The sequence below is a fragment of the Neomonachus schauinslandi genome, chromosome 12 (genome assembly GCF_002201575.2).
Source record: "Neomonachus schauinslandi chromosome 12, ASM220157v2, whole genome shotgun sequence".
Taxonomy (NCBI): domain Eukaryota; kingdom Metazoa; phylum Chordata; class Mammalia; order Carnivora; family Phocidae; genus Neomonachus; species Neomonachus schauinslandi.
In genome coordinates, this window is record NC_058414.1 from 100,809,558 (window position 1) to 100,824,633 (window position 15,076).

Sequence of the window (15,076 nt, forward strand, 5' to 3'; positions counted from 1 at the left end):
CCAGTTGTTGTTGTGGGTTCCGGGCTGCGCGAGCGCCGGCCCCTCAGCGCCCGCGCCCGCCCTCCCGGGCCGGGGAGGAGGAAGTTTTGCGGGTGTGCGTGTACCACACACAGACACACACACACGACGGTGGCCGTCGCGCGAGGGCCGCGCCGGGTCTCCCCCGGGCGCCCCGCACCACAGACCTCTCAAACTCGCCGCCGTCTCGCCCACACACGGCCGCCGCGACGCCCCCTCCCCCTCCCCCACCCCCACTCCTCGGCCCCACCGCCCCCCGCGCGCCGCCGCTGCCACTCACAGGGCTCGCTCCGCGCATGCGCCGCCCGCGGACGCGCCGCCGCCGCCGCTGACCTCACCGCCCCTCCCCCGCCCCCGCTCCCTCCGCCCGCCTCCCCCCTCCCTTTCCCTCCCCTTCTCTGACGCGGCCGCCGGGGCTGCGCCGCGACTCCGGCTCCGGCTCCGGCTCCGGCTCCGGCTCCGGCTCCGGCTCCGGCTGCGGAGAGCGCCAAGCTGCGGATACGGCGATCCGGGATCGGGGTCCAGGGAATGCGCGGCGCGCGCCGGGGGAAGAGGAGGGCCGCGGCGGCGCTCCGACTGTGCCCGGGCTGCCCGCGAGCCGGCCGCCGCGGAGCCCTCTCGGGGCCCCCCCCCACCCCGGGCGCCGCCGCGCCGCCCCCGCGCGCCCACCGGTCCTGCGGCCGGAGGGACCGAGGCCGCGGGCGCTCCAGCAGCTCTCGCGGACGCGGAGTGCGGTGCGACTTCGCTGCGATCCGATTCCAGGGAGAGTTTCGTTATTATAACGTCATTTAAAAAATGGGCCAGGAAGGGCTTATAGAGCTGTCAGACAAAAAGAATGGTGACATTTTGAGGAACAAAACGCCGAAAGACACAACACACCAAAAAAGCCCCCAACTTGATTTTGACGGGCAGTGTGTTGGGATGCCCAGAAATTCAAGTATTTCTGAGCCACCCCACGATACGTTAAAATGGTAAAGGAAAAATGGGGCTAGAATGGGAAATGGGCACTTTCTCCGGAAGGACAGTCATACATGTGGACTTCTGGACTTTTTATTCTGATGGGGAGGTGACTCTTCCGTGCTTTCCATTCACTACTGATCAGCGTGTGTGAACTGGGGGAGAATATTAAGACCTATCAGCATCTGCAAAAGCACTCGGATAAATTCTCATGTAAGGAGCATGCCCTCCAGGCCGGACACACTGCGCACCTTCTGATTATGGCTCCTCTCCATTTTCACGACACAGTGCGAGGCTCATGCTGTATATTCTGGTTTCCCAGCTAGGTGGTTCACCTTCCATTTTTTCCAATAGCCAGAACATAAACTTTGAATTGTGTTTCCTATTTGGGCAAAGTATACACAGATTTCCAGAGTCTTTTCTGACTAAATGCAGCTCTTTGAAATGGCTGAAATGAAGGCCATAATAAGATAGTCATTTGAATTCCTACTGGGTTTAATCCCTGCTGGCTTGTTCAAGTTTACTAAATTTACAGCCACAGGAATTTTGAGATTGGGGAGAAGCTGACTTGGTAAATGCAAACTAAAAATTAAGTGTCTATTAGAAATACAACATGTATATACCTAATGATAAATTTATAAAGCGGTATATTTAAAGTTTTTTCATTACTCTTTAACATTTTTCATTTTTTTCTGCACATTACACTTTCAAACATCAGATTACTGATCCAAATGTTTATCTGAGTTCATTACTGAAATTAGAGCAGTCATTTCCAACTCTGAGTTTCACATGCACAAAATTAAATATCAGGATAATTTATTTCAGTATACTTCTTCAGCACTTGGGAGAATTTAAGTGTCAGTATGGGCAAATTGCAAGTCACTCCTGCTGGAGAGAAGTTTTAAAAGGAAACAACTAGGGACTGAGAACAGAAAAGTGGGTAGAATGGATGAAAGGGTAAAAAATAGAGGTTTGTGCAGTGATGCTTCTGGAAAGAAAAGATGGTGAAGGATAGTAAGCCCAGCCTTAAATCTCCATTCCTTCAGCTACTGTGAGCAGACAAGCAGTTGGGATCTGTTTAAATAGGATAGCAGCCTTGTCGGACTAAAGTTATCATGGGCAGAGCAAATAAAATATAACTCAGGATGCAAAGGAAGGATTCAAAGAATACCTGTTTAACATAAAGGTCTTCAAAGGTTTTTCCATGTCCATGATCCAAATTTTGTAGCTCTGAGACCACAATGGCAAAAATCCAGGAGTCATGTAGCTGAGGTTACTCAAAATTATAAAATCAGAAAGGCAAGAGTGTCTGGAAGCACCAAATGCAAAAAGAAAAAAAATTTTTTTTTAAATCTACTTTTTAATAAGTACACATGTAGGCATTTTTAAAACATGGTAGATATGCACCAAAATGTTAACAGCAACCTATCTCTGAAGGGTTGGATTACAAGGGACTTTCACTTTCTATATTACATTTTTCTATAATGTTTGAATCTTTCAGAGCACATGCAGTATAATAAATATATATTAAATATTTAGAATGTGGTTTGGGGGTGAGGATTGTTATCTACACGAAAAAGCAACATCTCATAGAACTAAGCAAAATACGAACCTCAAAGTGTCTAGCAAAAAAGTGATGATAAATAAAAATTCACAGTACAATACCCATTCTTACTAATTGGAGGCCTATAAATGTCATTGATACGGTCTTTATTTAGAGTTTGTCTGTTTTGCTTTGTTTTAGTGAATGTAAAATATAAGTCTCTCCCATAGGTTCACTAGCAATTGTCTTGTTTTGTTTTGTTTTCCTGTAAAGTCTTAAACTCCTGAGTGTTTTTTAGGAACGAAACTTTTACAGTTATAGAGGACCACTGAAAACTTAAATTCTAGATCTTCTGATCTTTATGTTCATATTTTTACTGTTAAAGTTACACTTCAAAAAGTTGCTGTCATAGGCTATCAATTTTTGTCCTTTTTCAGTGAAAAAGGGTTTTTAAAAGAATTTCAGGGGCACCTGGCTGGCTCAATCAGTAGAGCATATAACTCTTGATCTCAGGGTTGTGAGTTTGAGCCCCATGTTGGGTGTAGAGATTGCTTAAAAAATAAAAAAATAAAATTTTAAAAGAATGTCATTTAAAATTAGTTCATATTTAGTCCACAGTGTGTTTTTAGCTTTGAAAATTCTTATTGCGTTACATGAGTTATTTCAGTAATGCATACCATGTACCTGCTGGACAGAAAAATTAAAGGAAGAAACTGAGAAGTAATTAAACAGAACATTCACCTTTGAAAAAAATTTGTGTATGAGTGTGAGGCCTAAGTAGATGGTCTGCAGCACATTTCATATAGATAGGAATCTTGCCCTCTAGGGGTCTATGTTTTAAGCCTGGAACTACTTAGCAAGATAAACACAAAAAGGGCAAGCAGGCAACTGAAAAATAAACATGGGAAAACACACAAATAGAAAGATTAAATATTTACATCCATTGTGTACAAGACCATAGTTTTAATAGAAATGCATCTGGGGATATGAGGGGAAGGGCAGAGGTGGAGAAGTCAGCAGACAATTATGTCTATTTAGAAGAGGGATATAAAAACATTCTGCCAGCCAGTGTTATAAACTAGAAACCTACCCCAGCCTCCCCAGCCCCCCCACCTCCCCCCACACACTCTTAGGTTCCTCTCCTTTATTGATAATACAAGATTACTATTACATTAGTTTCCCAGGGCTGCTGCAACAAACTACCACAAGCTAGGGGCTTAAAACAACAGAAATTTATTCTCTCACAGTTCTGGTAGCTAGAAATCCAAAATCAGGGGCACCTGGGTGGCTCAGTCGTTAAGCGTCTGCCTTCAGCTCAGGTCATAATCCCAGCGTTCTGGGATCAAGCCCCGCATTGGGCTCCCTGCTCCTCGGGAGGTCTGCTTCTCCCTCTCCCACTCCCCCTGCTTGTGTTCCTTCTCTCACTGTGTCTCTCTCTGTCAAATAAATAAATAAAATCTTAAAAAAAAAAAAAGTCCAAAATCAAGGTGTTGGCAGGACTGGTTCCTTGTGGTAGGCTCTAAGGAAGAATTTGTTCTATGCCTCTCCGCTTCTAGTAGTTGCCCACAATCCTTGGTGACCTTGGCTGCAGATGCATCACTCCAATGGCCATTTTCCCTCTGTGCCCTCACATGATGTTCTCTGTGTATGTGTATCTTCTCTTCTTGTAAGGACACCAGTCATATTGGAATAAGAATCCACCCTACTACAGTATGACCTCATCTTAATTAATTGCATCTGCAACGATCTTATTTCCAAATAAGGTCACATTCTGAGGTTTGGGGAAGGATGTGTATGTTGGGGGGACAATATTCAACCCAATTTAGCTACCAAACAGCTTATATTGGTGCCTACCCATCTTAGCAGATAAAAGTTTCTATTGTTAGAAAAAGTGTATATAATGGGTTAACTGCATGCAATGTTTTCTGGGCACAAGATATTCACATTTAGGGGCGCCTGGGTGGCTCAGTCGTTAAGCGTCTGCCTTCGGCTCGGGTCATGATCCCGGGGTCCTGGGATCGAGCCCCGCATCGGGTTCCCTGCTTGGCCGGAGGCCTGCTTCTCCCTCTCCCACTCCCCCTGCTTGTGTTGTCTCTCTCTCTCTCTCTGTCAAATAAAATCTTTAAAAAAAAAAAAAGGTATTCACATTTATTTTACACCTAATCAATTTATCTGTAGGATAAATAAAATTAAAGTGAATTTAACAATGACAGTGTCCACATAGTAATAAGTAATAAGTAAAATTGCGATAGTAGTTCCTTGGTTAGTTTGATCTATGTAAAGGTAGGGCAAAAAATTTTCGTCCAAAATATACTGTTTGGGGCCTGTTTTCAGAATCAAAGACAATGATCAGATCCTCACTTTCCCCTGTGCTGTGAGGTGAAATGGACGAAGATACCACAACATAAAATTATGTACCTTTACAATGGAAATGGAACTCAAGAGTCCTACCCGTCACTCTTCACGTTGAAGTCTAAATTCCTTGGCATGGCCCCCTAAGCCTGCCACCCCCACAGCCAAAGTGTCCGTCCCCCCTTCCTGCCCCCCTTCCTCCTCACAGTGAGCTCCAGCCTTCAGAACTACCTTCGATGGTCTACAAACTTTATTGGGCTGTCCCAACTCCCTTCCCTTCTCACATGGCCAATCCCTGCTTCTTTAGACCTCACTTCCATCCCTGACCACCGCTGTCCCCATAGCAGTGACTATGTGCGCCCCCCCATGCTTCTACAACACCCCTGCTTTCCCCATCACAGCTCTCATGGTCAGGAATGTATTCCACCAGATGCCTTGTAGAGATGACTGCCATTGTCTGCCTTACTCATCTTTTATCTCTATGACTTAGCAGCAACTCAATAAATAGTTGTGGAATAAGTGATATAAAAGGGAAAATATATGTGAAGTGTAAGAGAAAGAGCTAAGATATCCTTTACATGAGTGTTTATACCCCCACCCCATACACCAGGAGTGTTTATTTTTAAAAAAGAAATTGTATGGTGATTAACATAACAATAAAAATAAATTAAATAAAAATTGTATCTTTATAAACAATGTAAACATGCATACTTTGCTACATTTTGTGTACATTTCACATTTCTATAAAGAAACCCGCTAGTCATCTTTGCCCCTATGCCCAACATTTATTATATGACACTCTTCTCAGGGTTATTGGCTTCCAGAAGCCGGGGCATGGAGGTTCACACCTGTTTCTAAAGAATTCTCCAAAATCAAAAAAAAGTCAAAATAGTTGTCCACAGTCTTCAGACAGCATAATACCTCCTTAGAAATATTTCTCCGCTTCACCATAATGTTGAGGGGGGAAATGATTACAGAATAACTTATGTAATAATTATCATACAATCCACTTATGGAAAACTGTAGAAATCCATGACAATCTACTTATGAATATATGTGCAAGGTAACAATGTTCATCAAAACGCAAACAATGATTATCTCTGAGCTGGAATTCCAAATGACACTGGCTTTCTTTGTATTTTTCTTTTTAACTTTTATAATGAATAGCTATTATTTTTACAAAAGCAATCAAGTTGTTTTTCAAAGAAAAAGTTTGTTTCTCCAAAATTATCTCTATTTCAGCCTTAATTATATTTCACTCGCACAGATTTTTTTTTTTTTTTTTTTTACTTTTCTTTCTTGCCATCATCTTGTCTGTGGAAATATTGTAACGATGCCCACCATACAATCATGACTCCTGACTGGTATAATCACGTTCAGAGTTCTCCCCCACCCTCGGGGACAGCTGCTATTAAACAAAGTAAAAAGGGTTTTTCCAAATGAAAATGAATGGTATTGCTTGGTCTTTCCCCTACTCTTTTTTTTTTTTTAAGATTTTATTTATTTATTTGACAGAGAGAGAGACAGCGAGAGAGGGAACACAAGCAAGGAGAGTGTGAGAGGGAGAAGCGGGCTTCCGGTGGAGCAGGGAGCCTGATGCGGGGCTCGATCCCAGGAGCCTGGGATCATGACCTGAGGGAAAGGCAGACGCTTAACGACTGAACCACCCAGGCGCCCCTCTTTCCCCTACTCTTAATAATCATAATCTTCGTCCCTTCCAGCTGGTGCTCTGCCTAATGCCTGCAGAAGTTGTATTCATGGGGTGCAAATCTCTTCCCCTCCCTGGTGTCCATGTTCCTGTCCCTTTGTATTCCTCATTCCATTGAACATAGTGGGTGCTCAATAAAGATTTATTAAACTAAAAAAGGAGCAATCCTTACCCCAGTAGGCTGTATTTGAGGAAAGGAGGGAGTGAGAGAGCGAGGGAAGGAGGGCTACTGGAAGGAAAGAACTGAAATTCTGGGAGTTGAGGGTAAGACTGGGGGGGCCTAAATTCATTCCCTGTGGTTTTCTACCTTTCTCACCACTGGGAGGCTACTCACTTGCACTCAGCTGAAACATTTCTATTCGTTTTTTCTGTGGGCACTCAGCATCTTCCCCTCCCTTGTCTTGACCTGCCTTTGCCAGCTCAGTGACATCGTCGTCATTGGAAGGAGGAGCATCACACACCTGCAACCCGAAAGACAAACAGACCAATAAACACCGTAAAGAACCTGATGAACAGCACCAACGGAAAAGGTGGCCAAAGAGGATAGATAACACAACCTAGCTAGTAGTACATAGTCCCTCACAAGAAAGTAAAACAAAACCCTCCTTCCCACTCAAAAACTTCAACACACATCACAGGCGCCACAGCTTGGTCAGGAATTTGAAGTGGGTGGGTGTTTTCACTTGATTTCCTCTCCACTGTCTCCAAAGTTTAAATGAAACTCTGGGGCCCAGCGCAGACGTGTGTCCCTCCTCCGCCAGATGCCCGGGCCTGATTTGTGCCTGCCCGCAGGGCCTCCCAAACTCTAAGCATCCTTTTTTTTTTTTTTTTAAGATTTTTATTTATTTATTTGACAGAGAGAGACACAGCGAGAGAGGGAACAGAAGCAGGGGAAGTAGGAGAGGGAGAAGCAGGCTTCCCGTCGAGCAGGGAGCCCGATGCGGGGCTCGATCCCAGGACCCTGGGATCATGACCTGAGCCGAAGGCAGACGCTTAACGACTGAGCCACCCAGGCGCCCCTCTAAGCATCCTTCTGTGACCTCATTCTCTGTCCCCTGGTTCCATGTGCCGCTCTGTGACTTCAACACGGTCAGGTCTGTTTCAGCTCCCCGAGCTTCAGAGGCCCCAAGAGCCCCGTTCCTTTCAGCTCAATCTGGGGGAGTGGTTGAGCGCTGAGCTCTCAGCAGATCGTCCCTGCACCCGATCCTGGAGCGCCCATTTCTCTAGATCCCAGAGGGGAGGGGGAGCGACATTCGGCTCCTTTTCCCACCGAGCCCTTGAGAAGCGTCAAAAATCCGCTGCGAAGGCGCCCCCGCCCCGGCCCCCAGAGCGCCTCGGCCGGCGATGGCCCGCAGAGCCACCTCGGCGCCGCCGCAGCTGCCTGAGCGGCTGGCGCCCGGGCGGAGGCGGCGCCCGAGGAGCCCGGGAGCGCAAGAGAGGCACCTGCTCAGCAGCGTGCCCGCGGCGCAGACCTTGGCCAGAGTCATCCGGCCTTGCTACGGCCCCCACGGCCGGCAGAAGCTCCTGGTCACCGCCAGAGGAACCACCGTGCTCACGGGCTACGCCGCGGCCATCCTCCGGGCCCTGGAGCTGGAGCACCCCGCCGCGCGGCTCCTGCGCGAAGCAGCCCACACGCAGGCGGAGAGCTGCGGCGACGGCGCGGCCTTCGTGGTGCTGCTGGCGGAAGCCCTGCTCCAGCAGGCCGAGCACCTGCTGCGCGCCGGCCTGCCCCGCTCGCAGCTGCGCCAGGCCTACGCTGCGGCGGCCGCGGAGACCCTGGCCCTGCTGCCCTCCCTGTCCGTCCGCTCCCTGGGGCCTCTGCAAGATCCCTTTTGGGCCCTCTATTCGGTGATGAACACCCACACCGCATCCCAGATGGACAACTTGACCAAGCTGGTGGCCCACGCGTGCTGGGCCACCAAGGAGCTGGACGGCAGCTTCCGCCGCGAGCGCGTGGGGGTGTGCACCCTGCGAGGGGGGAGGCTGGAGGACTCGTGCCTGCTCCCGGGGCTGGCCCTGTGTGCGAACCCCTGCGGGCAGGTGATCACGGTGCTGACCGGCGCCAGGGTGGCTCTCTTTGTCTGCGCCTTTGGTCCTGCCAGCCCAAATGCTCCGGCAACGGCCCGTCTCTCTAGTCCTGACGACCTAACTAAATTCAGGAAAGGAAATGAACAGTTGATAGAAAAGCAAGTAACCCAACTGGTAGCTGCAGGTATTAATGTGGTGGTGGTAAGGGGGGACATCGATGAGAATACACTGACGCAGGCTGATAAGTACGGCATCATGGTGATTCAAGCTAGGTGCCAGAGGGACATGGTCCGCTTGAGTGAGGTATTGGGCACACCTTTGATGCCATATCTGCTTCCTCCCCTGAAGCCAGGAAAGTGCCAGAGGGTATACCTGCAGGAGCTGGGGGAAGGTTCGACTGTAGTATTTGAATGGGAATGTTCAGGTGCCCCTGCCCTCACCTTGGTCCTCAGGGGGGCCACCGCTGAGGGGCTAAAGGGTGCAGAGCAGGCTGTCTACCATGGCATTGATGCCTATTTCCAGTTGTGTCAGGATCCCAGACTGCTCCCCGGAGCGGGGGCCACAGAGATGGCTCTGGCAAAAATACTCTCAGAAAAAGGAAGCAAATTGGAAGGGCCCAATGGCCCAGCCTTCCTAGCATTTGCACAGGCCCTTCAGTCTCTTCCCGAAACCCTTGCAGAGAATGCAGGCTTGGTGGTCTCAGAGGTCATGGCAGAGATGAGCGGTGCCCACCAAGCTGGGAACTTCCTGGTAGGCGTGGGGGCTGAGGGGATAATAAATGTGGCCGAGGAAGAGGTGTGGGACACCCTAGCAGCCAAAGCCCAAGGACTTGGAGTGGTAGCTGATGTGGTTCTCCAGCTCGTGAGTGTAGATGAAATCATAGTGGCCAAGAAAAGTCCCATGAGTCAACAGGACCTGAAACCTCTTCCTAAGAAGGCAAGGGAACACCCATCTCCTGTGAAGAAATCAACTCCTTGAACATCCTCAGTAAAATGGGGATTGCCAAGGAAGGCAAAATCCCCCCCCCCAAAAAAGAATGTTTGCCGGGTTTATTCCCTCCATGTTTGGTACTGTCCAGACTCAGTTTCTTTAGATAAGAATAGCAGAAAGGATCACAAGATAAAAGTCCTTTTCACTGATTTATCTCGTTTCAGATTCTTAACTTTTTTCATTTCCTGTTTCTCTCCATCATATTCTGTTCCTTTCCTCCAATAAGAGCAGGATTCAATTCTATTAAAGATTTTTAAATTGAGTACCTGGGCTTTGGGGATGAAAAAAAAAAAAGTACAGGAATCTCTTTCCAACTGCTTGAGTTATCCCCACACGATATCCTAATAAATGGGAATTTCTGTCTAGATGTCACGCTAGCAATCTGAGAACGTCAGTTCCAGCTCACAGGAGTGGCTGCACATTCCTGTTGTGATTATTTGGGAAAAGAAGGGAATGTTACTTTAAGGCAGAGAAGGAGGAGAAAAGAAGGAGGAGAAAGAGGCGAAGGGAAAATGATCCGGCAGGCAGAAATAAAATAAATTCTTGGCATGGATAACGAAATAACACACACCTTAGAAGTGCACTAAGGTTGTTGTGTAAGGAAGGAGAACTGGGGAGCACCTGGCACCAGGGTATCCCCGGTAGGGCTACGATTAGGGGTGGATGCCCCTGGGCACTGAAGAGGGAGTTCGAGTAGAGCTGGGAGCAAAGCAGCACCTTATTACCCAAAGCCTTTTCCACTTGAATCATCCAAGTTATTCTGCCTCTGGGAAAAGAACAGAACCTAGGGACAGCATCTAGGCGATGGGAAGCTGCAATCTCTTACAATCCTTAAAAAAGAAAAAAGAAAAAATGCTTTAAGTATCTGGCAAGAGAACCAGACTCGAGAAACAAATGTCTTACAGTGGGCATATTAGCTTCAACAAAGCGAAACAAATGTACAAAGGTTCCTTTAAAACTTGGAAGAAGTGAAATCCTGAAAAGCTGTTAGTGAACAAAAGATGGGAAATGGAAATGTACAGAGCCATACTCATTATTTCTCATTTAAGATATATAAAACATCCTTGATGTGTCTTTCCTTGTTTTGTCTCCATTGTTATATTTTAGTGAATATAACTGCTTTCATATTCCCCCCTGCCCTCACGTTCTGTATCGTTCTCAGTCTCAAATTCCATAACAGTGATGATGATAGAAATAGCTAATATTTTAAAGCAGTTCAAACACACTTTATATACATTTTATGTAGTCATCAAAACAAACTTATAAGAAAGGAGCTTGGTTAACTCTCAGTTGCAGGAGCTTCAAAAAAAAAGTCATTGACCAAAGTCACATAGTAAATAGAAGAGGAAAATCCATTCTCTTATTTGTTGTTTTATCACCCCAATCTTACATTCCTCAGTTGTGATGTTTTCAGAGATATAACCCCTATGATTACAAAGAAAGTATGTCTCAAAGGCCTTTTGAAAATTTACAATGTGTTTTTTAAATCAGACAAAAAGCCTTGTTTATTTTATATATATGTATATATAAAAGACGACTCTTGCTCACAGAGAACATTTTAGTTATATATCCAAAACATATGTAATCCAAACAATGTAAGATCATGTATTTTAAAAGTCCTAAGTTTGATATATGGGGGATTTTTTGATAATCTATTTAGGGAGAAATCAGATTGCAGCATTAACATCTCCTTTGCCCCTGGACAGACAGACAGACATACACACACACACATACACCATTTGTATACATGTAAATACAAGTTAAAATGATCGAGGATAGTCTTACAAGGGACAAAGAAAGGGATAGCAGACACAAATTCAACTGGCATATGCTGAGAACTCTGAAGGTAAAAACACCTGACCCAGACTTGAAGCCTGAGGAGACAGAATTCAGGCATCTTATGGGATGTGCTGGGGAGGGCCTGGAGCTCGCACTGCTCAGGCTCCTGAACCGCCTTGGTTCCCACCTATCCCAAGACTGGTGGGTCAGCTCTTCAATTCTGTGAACTGCCAAATATCCTTCAGATCAGTCTCCTTGAGTGAGCCAGACTTGCTCTCCCCTTCTTGTACCTGAAAAAGCATTAGCAGCTCTAGAAGGGAAGGAAACATCAAAGGACAGTGAAGGTGACCACGGGGGCAGCTGGTAGACCGGGCTTAGGGAAGAGGAGCAGAATGGGGAGTTCGCTGTTAGCTCAAAGTGCTTCGGTTGAGGACACCTCCTTCTCTCCAGCCCACCTCCTGAGCTCTTGCTGCCCAAAGTGTGATCCCTGAACCAGGAACGGATCACCAATGTGGAAGCTCAGCCCTAACCCCCACTCCCCAGACCTACTATGTTAGAATCTGCACTTTAACATGAGCCCCAAGGGATGGGGTGCATATTAAAGTTTGGGAAGCACTGATTTAAGCAATGACCCAGATTAGCTCTAGCTTGATTATGCTTAGAGTATCTTCTTAATATCTTTATGTTCTGTTTAAGGATTAAAATATATGACTCTACAAGTTTCTTTTCTCCTGCTGACTTTGGAGAAGTTCACCAGCATTTGACCTCAGTTTTACTGGATCCAATCCTGCTTCCAAGGTTACAAGATCAAGGGTCTCAGGTTTTCCAAAGGCCCACAAAGTTGGCTACATATTTCTCTTCCACGATGGGCTTCTCTTCAACTCCAGCAGCAGCTGAATTTCAGAAACGACACGTCCTGTCGCACATTCCTTATGGAACTTGCTCCTGGTGTACTTGTCTGTTCTTCCATCCCCAATCCCTTCCAGTTTAGCAACATTGTTTTATGGGACTCTGGGTTGACCCGGCAAACAGACAGCAAAGAAACAAGACCCAGAGAAAATAGGAAAGGAAAACGAGAACTCTGAGTCCTGGGGAATGAGAGACATGAGTGCCTAGGTTGGGGCAGTGGAGGCTAGGGGGCTGAGTCATGAGAAATGTTCCATCCATTTGGGCACTAGAGAGCACAGACCCAAGATTGGAACCTACAAAAATACTGGAGTCCTAAAGAAAAAAAAAAAAAGGCCATTGATCCCAAACTGCGAAAAGAAGATCAAAACAACAGGAAAGTGTTGCTAGTAGTTTGTTTCACTCCTTTGTCTGTATTAACCTCTTCCCAAGAGTTCCCTTCTGAAGACAGCCCTTATGACAGGAGCTCTACCTTCTTGGCCTACAAGTCTGAGGTCGCTTAAGTGCAGAAGCCAAGAGAGAGAGAAAGGTAAGATTAAAGAGAAAAACCCAAAAACACCAAAACTGGGACATCTAAATGGGAAGAAAAGAGAATATGAAAGCTCAGGGACCCGACAATTTCATTTGTAAATAAGCAGAACTAGGGTTTTTTGTGGGTTTTTTTTAAGATTTATTTATTTATTTGAGAGAGAGCACATGCACGGGTGGGAGGGGCAAAGAGAGAGGGAGAGAGAATCCCAAGGAGATTCCATGCTGAGTGCAGAGCCTTACATGGGGCTCCATCCCAGTACCTCGAGATCATGATCCGAGCCAAACCCAAAGCTGGTTGCTTAACCAACCGCACCACCAAGGCGCCCCCTAAGCAAAACTAGTTTTAAGATTTGCTTGGACCCTATCAGCTGGACTGATGTAAATTGCACATGTTCACACCCCCAGACCACTTCCATTTCTGCTTGAGCCTTTCTGGAACAGGGACCAACGGTTGATGACCCTTCACCGTGAATGTGAGGGTTGTGAATGACACTGTTAAGAATTAACTGATGGGCTACTTCCTGCTGTGATATACAGAAAAATCTCCCTCATACTCAGTTACCTGATTAAGATAACTATGCCAGGGAAAATTGTCTTTGTAGGGCTAAAATGTTGAAACCTGCAGTAGGCACGGATCTCAGAATGTCTGATTCCAAAAGTAGCTCACTTTTCTCCTACAACATCAACCCCCCCTTCATATACTATAGATCCCCTTCCTAACTGGGGAGGGAGAGGATGAGGCTGGGTGGGAATGAGGGAAGTGTTCGCAAGATGTTAAGGGTCTCACCTCCCAATGGGTTCCAAGGACTGAAAAACGAGGGACAGGACAATAGAATCTCCAGGACAGTTTGGGGGTCTGAGAACAGAGGAGAGTCTCTGCTTCCAATCAGGAACTCTGGAGCCCCAGGGGAGTTCCATGTGCCGATGGGATAGAGTAAAAATGCCTGTAGGTGGTGGCAGGAAGAAAGGGCAAGAGAATCTGAGAGCAGTCAGGTTTCCCTGTGCCCCAAGAAGGAGATGAAGAACTGACATGGTTGAGGTCTGGAGTGACCGAGGAGAAATGTGAAGGGACTAAATTTACCTGGAATTAACTAGATTAATTATTCTACCATTAGGTAGAAAACAAGCTGGAAAAGAAGTATTAAAATCATTTAATTACAGAAAGACATGCTTCCTATACATTGAGTTCAGGGCTTGAAAATTCAAACTCTCTACAAATGTAAAGACTGAGTAAGGAATTCAGACACTGTCCTGCATGCATTACCAAGGGAACTGGATGTTGGTTATTGCAGAGCTAAGTAAGAGAGACTAGATGCTGGTTAGCAAAACAATGCAAATCTTTCTGTAATGCGGCACATATCCAAGATGCGGTTTTATTCATTTTACAAGTTTTTTTAAAAATGGCTCTCTACAGATGCACCACGGCTTCGGTAGCGAGGGTAGCTCCCACCGGGTCTGAGTGTCGCCAGCCGCTCCCCCAGGAGACCGTTGCACTTGGCCGCCCCCTGCTCCTCAGTAACCACGTGCCACCGAAAGGCCGTGATCAAAAACGCTGATATGTCGGAGATGCGACAGGACTCGGTGGAGTGTGCTACTCAGGCGTTGGAGAAATGTAACGTAGAGAAGGACACTGCAGCCCAAATTAAAAAGGAGTTTGATAAGAAGTACAACCCCACCTGGCACTGCATCGTGGGGAGGCACTTCGGTAGTTATGTGACACATGAAACCAAACACTTCATCTACTTCTGCCTGGGCCAAGTGGCCATTCTTCTGTTCAAATCTGGTTAAAAGCATGGACTATGTCACACACCTAGTGATCATCCAAAACCAAGGACTGCAGCCTAAATCCCAAATACCAGAGACTGAATTCTTCAGCCTTGCTTAGGGGAACACCTCGATCTTTGAACCTTTATTGTGTTGTTTTGTACAGGGCAGTCTCTGTACAAATTTGTTGTGGTTATAAAACAATTAGTAAAACAGCTTACATTTGTATTTATTTTCTATTCCATACCTCTACCCCATGTTTCTTCTCCTCAAAATCCATTCCTTTCGGGCGCCTGGGTGGCTCAGTTGGTTAAGCGACTGCCTTCGGCTCAGGTCATGATCCTGGAGTCCCGGGATCGAGTCCCGCATCGGGCTCCCTGCTCGGCAGGGAGTCTGCTTCTCCCTCTGACCCTCCCCACTCTCATGTACTCTCTCTCATTCTCTCTCTCTCAAATAAATAAATAAAATCTTTAAAAAAAAAAAAAATCCATTCCTTTCAA

General features: G+C 46.4%; 2 protein-coding genes across 2 annotated transcripts; both read left to right on the top strand.

The window, feature by feature from the left end:
- The first annotated feature begins 7,922 nt into the window (after positions 1 to 7,922).
- CCT8L2 (chaperonin containing TCP1 subunit 8 like 2) lies at positions 7,923 to 9,584 on the top strand. The gene has a single exon (XM_021692797.1). The coding sequence runs from the start codon at positions 7,923 to 7,925 to the stop codon at positions 9,582 to 9,584; it is 1,662 nt and encodes a 553-aa protein (XP_021548472.1).
- A 2,656-nt stretch (positions 9,585 to 12,240) lies between these two features.
- LOC110582774 (dynein light chain 1, cytoplasmic-like) lies at positions 12,241 to 14,600 on the top strand. Its single transcript, XM_021692796.1, has 2 exons — positions 12,241 to 12,325; positions 14,329 to 14,600. The coding sequence occupies exons 1-2, from the start codon at positions 12,241 to 12,243 to the stop codon at positions 14,598 to 14,600; spliced, it is 357 nt and encodes a 118-aa protein (XP_021548471.1).
- Positions 14,601 to 15,076: the final 476 nt, after the last annotated feature.